The sequence below is a fragment of the Terrapene carolina genome, unplaced genomic scaffold (assembly GCF_002925995.2).
Source record: "Terrapene carolina triunguis isolate 2854851 unplaced genomic scaffold, T_m_triunguis-2.0 Scaffold194, whole genome shotgun sequence".
Taxonomy (NCBI): domain Eukaryota; kingdom Metazoa; phylum Chordata; order Testudines; family Emydidae; genus Terrapene; species Terrapene triunguis.
In genome coordinates, this window is record NW_020664545.1 from 5,582,725 (window position 1) to 5,593,247 (window position 10,523).

At 55.1% G+C, this 10,523-nt stretch overlaps 1 protein-coding gene across 2 annotated transcripts in view; it reads right to left on the reverse strand.

Annotated features, from left to right (window-relative positions):
* PALM (paralemmin) overlaps positions 1 to 9,693 on the reverse strand; it is a 67,460-nt gene extending 57,767 nt beyond the window's left edge. For both annotated transcript variants that reach the window (XM_024204372.2, XM_024204371.2), the window contains exon 1: positions 9,462 to 9,693. In XM_024204372.2, coding sequence (XP_024060140.2) covers positions 9,462 to 9,466 — 5 coding nt within the window. In that variant the 5' untranslated portion in view covers positions 9,467 to 9,693. The remainder of the gene's footprint in view (positions 1 to 9,461) is intronic.
* Positions 9,694 to 10,523: the final 830 nt, after the last annotated feature.

A 10,523-nucleotide genomic window follows, 5' to 3' on the forward strand; every position in this document is an offset into this window, starting at 1 on the left:
GGGGGCTAGCCGGGAGCTGAGCTCTTTGGAAAATCCAGGATGAGATTTTCAACAGAGCCTCAGGGAATGAGGCACCCAAATCTCAGTGCAGTTCACCCCCCCCCCCCCGCCCCGGGGTGGGGGAGGGGAGCCTAACTCCCTTGGGTCCTTTGAAAATCCCAAAGCTGGGCCCAACTGGGAGCTGAGCTCCTCTGAAAGCCTGGAAACACGGCCCTTCGCGCTCACAACATCAGCTCTGCAGCCAGACTCCATGGGTTCAAATCCCAGCAGGGTCAACTCAGCCCCTCCTCAGCCAGGTCCAGACAGTGAGAAACCACCAGACACTAATGAGCCTGATACCAAAGACATTTGAACCCCGTGTGAAATGGGCTGTGTTCTGTGCTGTCTGCCCTCCACCCCAGAGGTGGCAGCATTAATGATAGACGCTTGGGGATGAAGGATGCTACTGAAATGCAGGTTACCTCTCTCCCATCAGCTGCTCCCACTGTTCGCGGCTTTCCCTTCCCTTTACCACAACCTAGAAGAGCTCAGCCCCCCCCGAGCACCTGCTTTTCGGGGGGTGGGAGGGGGAGAGGAGACAGCCCCAGGATCCCGAAAGTGCGGGATGCACTAGAGCAGAGCAGAGTTGCCTGATTGATTCTCCGGCTCAGACGTGGGCTGGGCGTGCCAGGAGAAAATGGAGTCCTTGAATATTTGATGCCAGAGGCCCTGGGAGCCAGTTTGATTGGGAAATTACAGCTATGTTCAAATGGTTCCAGGGGCTTTGAGACACGGCGGTTTCCAGCTCCTCTCTGGTAAGAGGAGCCCTGCTCTGGCTAGGCCCTGCCTAGAAACACCCACGGTGTTTATGAATGAGACGAGCTGCAGCTGCGAGCTCTTAACCCTGTCACCACCTCATTCAAGAACTCCAGGCCTGGAGATTAAGGAGGGCCCAGTGTAGGGTGCTCGCCTCGGAGACAGGAGACCTGAGTTCAGATCCCTGCTCTGGCCCAGCTCATGTGACCTCGGACAAGTCACTTAGCCACGCCATGCCTCAGTTTCCCACCTGTTTAATGGGGATCATTTCCCTGCCCCACCTCCCAGGTGAGGAGCTTTGGTGCTGTGGTAATGGGAGCTAGGTATGTCCCTCAGGGTAGCACAGAGTGTGAGTGCACTCTTGTATACCCCCGCCCCGAGCCAACTTTAATCTCGCTAACTTGGGTACTGGAGTAGTGAAGCCGAGGCAGTATGGGCTAGCCAGGGAAGTAATCAGGAAGGGATCTGGGTGGGCTCGCACAGCCTGTGCTGCCGTGGTTTTGCTGGTCTGGCACCAGAGGGAACTAGATTAACGCTAGCTTGGGTATGTCTACAGACGGTGCAGTCCCACCCTGGCATGGCAGTGCGGATGCATCCTTGGAGCGAGGTAGCCCTGGCTGAGTTTAAGACCAACGTGGGTGCTGATTTTTGGCCTAGCATCTTATTGTTGGGGAGCCCAACTAGAGACACCTGGGTCTGATTAGATGTGACGAGCTCCTCTGACTTCCACTGGAATTTCAGCTCTTCTGAACATAGGGATGGCCAGACTGGATCCCATCTAGTCCCTACAGTGGCCAGTGCCCACTGCTACAGTGGAAGGAGCAAGAAACTTCCTGATCCCTAGTATTTAGAGATTGGCTCATGCCCTGAAGCATGAGGTTTCATATGTCTCCCAATTTTTACGTTAGCTCTAACCAGGATAAACTCTGAAAATGAGGCCCCTCTGGGATGTCTTAGGCTGGGATGAACCCCTCCCCCACAACCAGAGGTCACGGTGGACGGTTTGCCTGCAGTTCCTTTCCCTAGTTTTGCTTCACTTCTTGGTCTGAGGTGGTTACTCCAGCTCAGACAAAAACCCTGGGTTCCAGAAAGCTCAGATCCCTGCACCCACGGCAGCTCCTGTTTCTGGCTGGCACTGCAGCCGACAGAGATGGAGCCAGATCAGGACTCTCTGATGCCCTGGTGAAGTTTAGATCCGGTGAGCTCGACCGCACAGATCCACCCCCCAGGGAAAGAGATGGCTACTCCCCGCCAGGACCAGAAGGGGCAGTGCCAGCCCTTTCCCAAAAGAGCCGGCGCTCCTTCAAGCTCTTTGAGGTTTGGGCTGCTCTGCATCAGAGAAACATCCCGTCTCATGGGTGAGCATATGAACTCTGAACCTTTGGTGAGCCGTCTGCTGCCACGTGCCACAATCACACACTTCCCAGGGCTAGGGAGAAACGTCCATTCGGAGGGACGGGGACTTGACCATGGCGGGGGGGGGTTATAGCTTCCCCTAGAAGCAGCTTGGGTCCAAACTCCTACCCAGTTATCCCAAGCTAGCGCCTGGAGAGGCGGGGTGGTCTAAGGGCCAGCGCACTGGGCTGGGAATCAGGAGAACCAGGTTCCATTCCTAGCTATGCCCCTGCTGCTACGTGACCTGGAGTGAGACACCCTAGGTCCTGGCCTCTTTCTCCTCCCACCCGTTGTCGGTTGAGTCCTGGGGGCAGGGCCTGTCTCCCACGGTGTGCACAATGCCTGGCACGACAAAGGCCCTGATCTCATTTGGGGGTGTTACCGTAACACAAAACACTCCCCTTCCCCCCCCCCCCAGCCGAGCCCTTAGCTCGATCAAGATTTCTGGTTAGGAGCTGGGATAACCCCCGCCCCCCCGAACCCAAATCCTCAGACTCTGGGACCCCCCATGGGATCAGTCCCTCTCCACATCAGATGGACAGTGTCAGTTTCACTCAGCTTCTTAAAACCTGGGTTAATGAATTAAATAAATAACCCACCAAATGTGACATTCAAATAAAAACGAGCAAAATGCAAAATACGCCACCGGGTCTGTTCAGGGGGAGACAGGGGCTGTGCCAGGAGGTGCTGATCTGCCCGCTGGGCCCCCTCCCTCTGGGGCTCTGAACACAATTCACAGCTGGCCTATCTCCTGCTGCTGTGCCCGGGCTCTGGATCCCCATCCACCACTTGTGTGCCAGGCGGGGAAGCCATCCATCCAGTTGTCACATCCGTCCTCTGCATAACTCCTACACCTGTCTGCCTGTGTCTCAGCAGGACCGGGTCATGACATGGGGACCCAACTAGAGGTCACAACCTTTCCAGAGCTTCATTGCTCCACTGACTTCAGGAAAGGTTTGCCAATGGACGATCCTAGGGCAGGAGACTCCAGGCTCCTTGGCAAAACCACAACCTCCCTACATAGTTTCAAAGCCTTCGACATCAAAAATCGCACCCTCTTCTCCCATATTAAAAAACGACTCTCTGCTCTGGAGTCACCAGTGGAGAAGGTGCAGGGAATATGATTCTAATGAGACTCATCGATGCAGATGGGTCAGAAAGGCAGAGGGAATTCACAGTGGGTGCAGAGCAGGGACAAATCAGAGCAGTTTGGGGGGGGGGATAAAATCTCCACTTACTTAACAGCACAAATGGTGCCATGAGGAGGGAAGAAAAACCAGCATTGAGAGGCGCTCTCCAGGCCTTTGAGGGAGTGATGGAACGTTTCAGCCAACCCCTCCCTGCCTGACAACTAGTGGTTCAAATAAACTAGGACCCAAATCCCAAACAACTGCCATGGCTTTACAAAACCCCCGGAACTTTACTAAAAGTCCCCGGAATAACCCCAGGCCCCAGCTACAAATCCAGACCCCAAATTCAGGAAAAAGCCCTTAAGCACGTGCTTAATTTTAGGCTTGTGCTGGAAACCTAACAAAACCGGGCGTGTTTAGTCTTGAGAAAAGAAGACGGAGCGGGGACCTGAGAACAGCCTTCCAATATGTTAGGGGCTGTTCTAAAGAGGACAGGGGTCAATTGTTCTCCATGTCCACTGACGGTAGGACCAAGAAGTAATGGGCTTGGTCTGCAGCAAGGAAGATTTAGGATCGATAGTAGGAAAACCTTTCTAACTCTGAGGATAGCTAAGCTCTGGAACAGGCTTCCAAGGGAGGCTGGAATCCCCGTCATTGGAGGCTTTTAAGAACAGGTTGGAGGAACCCCGGTCAGGGATGGTTTAGCTTTACGTGGTCCTGCCTCAGCACAGGGGCTGGGCTTGATGACCTCTTGATGATCCACATGGGAAAGAGGAACAGTGGGGTGGCTGGATCTGTGCAGCTTTGTGGCAAAGCCGGATGGACTATGGAGGCATCAAGGGAATCTGCCTTCAAGTTTGGGGGTTTATTCCAACTCAAAATGAACCTCAGGCCGAAGCAGGGCTCAAATCTCATATGGCTCTGAGCCAAAAAAAGGCTTTGCCCCCAACCTCGCCCCAAACCACTGTGTTTTGTGGAACTTTGCTTTTCAGGGACTCCACCCGTAAAGTGGCACAATGCTTAGAAACAGGCTTCTCCATGCCCTTTCCAGTGTGTGCCTGGAGGGGGAGGGGAGGACTGTGTCCCCTCAAATTTAGGTTTGGTTTTGCTTTTTAAAAAGACCAGAAAACATGCCCATGAAATTAAAAATAAATCCAGAGATCATAAGTGACGAACAACCCCCCCCAAACACATCCCCCCATGCGCTCTATAGCCCACATGTTGTAGTGCTGTCCTAGGGTGAGACAGCCGGAGAGCGAACCCGACTAGGAATTTAAATGAAACCAACCAGGCTATTTTCATTGCAGTGGGTCAGTTCGGGAGCTCTGACCCCATTTCTACTCAAGTCCCGGCTCCCTTTGGAGTCAGTGGCAGTTTTGCAAAGTTGAGAGCTTCCAGATTGGGCCTAAAGTTTGTGCAGGTTTTTAGAAGGCGCATCAGGTACCCGACAGGCCAGGACGGTCATTTGCCCCCCACAATATGGAAAGCAAAACAGCTCCCATTAGAGACCAAGTGATGGGGAAGACGTGACCGCTGAGTGAATTCTGCTGGCACCAGGCAGGGGGCAAGAGAGGAAGCAGGAGCATCCTAACATAGGTCTCATTGTTGTGCTGACTGTGCTCCTCTTGGCTTCCATGGGAGCTTTGCCACTGACTTCCAGTAGGATCAAGCCTGGTTGTCAGAGGAGGACACTGGGGATAATGGCCGAAGCAGAGAAAGCAGCCGAATGCCCGTATAACATGCTTGCAAAGTGTGTGTCCCGTCCCTCAGAGGCTGGTCCACACAGAGGATAACAGCCTGCTATTGCTACCAGCCAAGAGAGAGGTTAACGTTTAGCTCATGTGGTAGAGGTCTGGGCTCTGGGTTCTAGGTTCAAGCCCTGCTGATAACCGGGTGGTGGGAGTCACCACGGCTCTTTCCTGCTCCTAGGAAGGACAGACTAAGCTCCAGGCAGCCGCTTGTAACTTTCCCTCTCAGCTACTAGAAGCTGGTACATTTATAATCTACCTGCAGAGGCCGCCATCCCCAGGTGGACACACATCTATCAACACACTTGTATGACCCCTGTCATCAGAGTATCTGAGCCCCATACAATCTGTAGTGTATTTATGCTCACAGCACCATTGGGAGGTTGAGCGAAGCTACTGCCCCAATTGTACAGCTGGGGAACTGAAAAAATTAATGGAGATATCCTATCTCCTAGAACTGGAAAGGACCTTAAAAGGTCATCGAGTCCAGCCCCCTGCCTTCACTATCAAGACCAAGTACTGATTTTGCCCCAGATCCCTAAGTGGCCCCCTCAAGGATTGAATTCACAACCCTGGGTTTAAGCAGGCCAATGCTCAAACCACTGAGCTAGCCCTCCCCCCAACTGAGTCAGAGAGAGGCTAAGAGACTTGCCCACGGTGACCCAGTGTGCCTGTGGCAGAGCTGGGAAATGAGCTCGGCTCTCCCTTATCCCCAGCCAGGGAACTAGTCACTCCCCCATCCTTCCTGCCTCAGGAAAAGCAGGGCGATTTCTCCTTTCCTGACGCAGGCCCGACTCCCCTCTCACACACAGCAATGCAAATCAGGAGCAACTCCCCTGTCAGCGATGCAGTTCCAGTGGTGTGAGGTCAGGCCCGGTCTCTCTTGTGTAGGCAAGTAACAACACCTGTGTGTGCAGATAATGCCTGGAGGAGCCTCCTCCATACACCCAGGCGTATCATGCTCCAGATGCCTCTCAAGACCCAACTAAGTCAGCCTGGTTGGCTTTAATAATAATTTAATTTGAATAATGCAAAGTACTCCACTTAGGAAGGAAAGTACTCCAAAGTACTCCACTTAGGAAGGAACAATCAGTTGCACACATACAAAATGGGAAATGACTGCCTAGGAAGGAGTACTGCGGAAAGGGATCTGGGGGTCATAGTGGATCACAAGCTAAATATGAGTCAACAGTGTAACACTGTTGCAAAAAAAAAAGCAAACATCGTTCTGGGATGTATGAGCAGGAGTGTTGCAAGCAAGACATGAGAAGTAATTCTTCCGCTCTACTCCGCGCCGATTAGGCCTCAACTGGAGTCTTGTGTCCAGTTCTGGGCGCCACATTTCAGGAAGGATGTGGACAAATTGGAGAAAGTCCAGAGAAGAGCAACAAAAATGATTAAAGGTCTAGAAAACATGACTTCTGAGGGAAGATTGAAAAAAATGGAGTTTGTTTAGTCTGGAGAAGAGAAGACTGAGAGGGGACATGATAACACTTTTCAAGGAGGAGGGAGAAAAATGGTTCTTCTTAACCTCTGAGGATAGGACAAGAAGCAATGGGCTTAAACTGCAGCAAGGGCAATTTAGGTTGGACATTAGGAAAAACTTCCTAACTGTCAGAGTGGTTAAACACTGGAATACATTGCCCAGGGAGGTTGTGGAATCTCCATCACTGGGGATTTTTAAGAGCAGGTTGGACAAACACCTGTCACAGATGGTCTAGATAATACTTAGTCTTGCCTTGAGTGCAGGGGACTGGACTCTCGAGGTCCCTTCCAGTTCTATGATTCTAATCCCCGTCATCCTTCTCTAGCATCACAGGATCTCACAGCCCTTTACAAATATTACTCACTTAATCTACATAGCTGTGCCACAAGGCTGGACTGTATTAGCCTCATTTTACAGACGGGGAAACTGAGGCAGAAACTTAGCCCCAGAAGCCCTGGTTGGTTCCCAGTCTCCTGTTCTAACCACTGGACCCTACAGCCCTTACCAAGCTGTAAATAGAACCCAGGAGTCCTAATTTCAGGCCCCCTGCTCTAATCACTAGACCCCACTCCCCAAGCTAGGAATCAAACCCAGAAATCCTGGTTCCTAGCCTGCTGTCCAGCCCACTAGACAATGCTCCCACCTACAACGGGTGCTGTCTGCAAGGGTGGGTTTTTGCAGCCTATGTGCTAGTTTTCCTTGCTGAAAGAGAAACCACTTTAGACATGCCCAGGAGTTTCCCAAAGCATCAAGCTTGGATTTGCCGAGGCCGCCTACGGCCAGGTATCCAGCCCACAGCAACATTCTCAACCCTCGAAAACAGGGGCTTCTAGTTCTAGCCCATCGGCTACTCAGCGGGCTGGCGCTCCTCTGTCACCCGGAACAGGGGGCTCTCACGTTAACAGGCATTAAAGCCAACAGGAGCTGCAGGTGCTTATGGCCTGGCGCCAAGTTCTTGGGCCATGGAAATGCTCCCAGGACATGCTCAGCCAGGGCGTGGCCGGGATCTGAGGAATCGATGGGTATCGGAGTTTACAGTCTGTCCACACACTCCCCCCAGCCCAGCCTGGCTTCCCCACACCGGCTCACAACCATTCCCTGCAGCAATTCCTGCCCTGAGAGCCTGGGACGAAAATCACCATCAACTCCTGCCATCCAGTGCTCTGACCCCTCTCCCTGCAGTGAACCTCCGTGGCCCTGCAAATGTTGCCAACTCCCCATAGCGAGTGCTCCTGCCCCACTGCACGTGGTGCCCCCTGGTAGACGGTGTCAAGCCTGGGGTAGCTTGGAGCGCCCCCGGCAGCTAATTAACCTGTCCTGCTCCCGACACCGCCTCATACTAGCAGAAGCTGAGAGTGGAGAATCTGGGAGCTCCCCTTGACACATCTCTCCAGCCCCACCCCACACAGCGCCTCCTGTTGGGAGAGGCTGGGAATGGAGTAGCTGGGGGCTCCCCATGTAGCCAGCTCTCCTGCAGAGAATCTGTGTTCAGGCCTCAGAGATGCATCTCAAATGCCTCCCCAGGATCCAGCCACTGACCCAGATTAGCCGCCTCCTGGTTCCTTTGATAGCTTCGAGGGAAGAATCAAAGGCTGACAATGGAGGGAGGGTGGCCAGAGGGAGCCCGGGGACACCCCCTCTTGCTGCAGGCCTGGCGGGAGCCACCCGAACGGCAAGCAGACGGCTGGGACCTGTTGAGCACCTGGCATCTGGCTCCCAGATGGTCAGTCACCGGTGCTGAGGAGGGGCCGCCCCGGAGGAGACGGGAGCCCTGCAGAATTCCACCGGTGAGCCGGGCGCTGCTCGCCAAGGGCTGCCAGCTCCCGACGGTGAACCACGGCAGAACGGGCACTGATCCTCCACTGCCTCAGGAAAACCTGTTGCTCATCCTGCCCAGGGCTGAGACCTGAGCAGCTGAGGCAGGGAGGGGAGGTGCTAGTTAGAACAAACCCAGCAACACCAGCCACTCCGGCCAGTTACCCGGAGCGCACCGAGCCGCGGCAGACCCGCTGCGTCCCCTCCCAGGTGATTACGCCTGGAGCCAGCGGTTCCGAGGGGACGACGCTGCTGGAGTCCTGGGGGAAAGCACAATTCCCAGGCCCATTCGGGGCCGCTCGGTGCCAGGCCAAGTCCCTCCGTGGCCTGATCTCGCTGCTTCTCCCCCCTCCCTCCACCTGTTGTCTTTCTAAACATGAAGCTCTTTGCAGCAGGCACCCATGTGTCCCTATGGGATCGCCCAGCCCCCGACTCAGCACGGCCCTGATCCTGAGCCTGGTTCTCCGGGCCCTGCTTCCATACGCAAACAATAAGGTCAGCATCGCTACACCACAGAGGCCCTGACTATGGAGAGGCAGGGCACGCTCGGATTTCTGAGTCACTGCAAAAATATCCAGGCGAGGGGGGGGAGCGTCTGCACCCTCACATGCGCCAACCCCCACCCACCCGTGATCACGCCGACCGGTGGCAACACGTCAGACAGGCCCTCCCGCTCCTTCTCCCCAAGCCGCAAATGCCAAGGGCCACGGTTAGCGAGGAAGACCCCGCCACGCTCCCCACCTCCCCCTGCACGCAGCCCCCTGGCTCCCCGGCCTCGTGGAGCCCCAAGCTGTCACCTTGGCGAGCAGGACCAGCAGGGGCAAGGGGGGGTTGTATGCAGGTGGAGGGGGAAGCCAGCCCCGCTAGGCCAGCTCCCGAGAAGAGGCCGGGGTAGCGTCAGCAGCATCTGAGCCCTGAATCCAACCTCAGCGGGATGGAGGGGGGGAAAATAGGGCGGTTGGCTTAGTGGGGAGGGGAGATGCTATGGTGCAGAAGGCTATATAAGTACCTAGACAGACAGATGGCTGGATGTACCCTGTCTCCCCACCGCCTCCAACACATGCCCGGGGCAAGGGGAAAAGCGGTACTTACTCCATTTTCCCAGCCTCTGCAATCCCCTGGCTGCCTCACCCTCTGGCTCGCAGCCCTGCGCGGATCCAGGCGAAGCTCTGGAGGGAAAGGCAAACGCCAGCCCTGGGCGAGTCCCCCCCTCGCTGTCTCTCCGCTCACGGGCAGCAGGCAGTGGGAGAGGTGGCGAGCGGCTGGTGGCCGTGCAGCATCCCCAGCTGTGTTATTGTCCGGAGTGCGGCTGGCTGGCGGTGGATGGCTGAGCTGGGGATGTGAAGGGATTTTTTTTTTTTCCTCCCCTTCCCCTTCTCCAGCATCCTAACAGCACCTTCTGCTGGGCGTCGCCTGTCACTGCCGCTGCTCGGAGAGTCTCCAGGAACAGAAGGCTCAGTGGAGACCTTGAGCAGCGCCTGGACGTGTTCAATAAGGAGGCTGCATCCCTTCCAAGTGCCTGACTGCTGGTGAGCACCAACCCAGACCTAGCATCCTGCCAACCAGCCGGGGCAGGGTCTGGGATGGACTCCCTGAGTTAGTAGGACTTATTCCCCTCCTGCCCCCCGATCCCATTTCCTTAACAGACGTGTGTCTCCAAATTCCTAAGCAAGCTTCTCTTGACAGCCTGCAGGTCCGGCCTTGACTCAGCACGGCGCAGAACCAGCCTGCTCGGTTGTACACACTGCAGGGAGAGGGGAGGGAAGGCGGGACTGGGGCATGATAAGCCTATTGGGTTTATTTCGATTTCTTTACGATGACCGCAGCCACCGTTCCGAGCTCGCCTGGGAAATGCGGTGTGGCGTTCTGAAATGAAAGTCGAGAGCACCTTGCCTCCCCAGCGTGCTTTACCAGCCCTATCTGGACAGTGCTAGAAATGCAGCCACCTCTGGGGTGGAGAAACAGGAGCTGAGAAGGAACCCAGCGCACTGCACCATAGCCGTACAAAGTCAGAAATGCAGCCACCTCTGGGGTGGCAGGGAGGTAGCCAAAACCTTGCACAACAGAGGGGGGCGTGAGGGGAAATTTGGGTTAAGCAAATAGGGCAAAGCTCAGCTCTCACCCAACGTTCAATTCCTCACTGCTGAGCCCTAG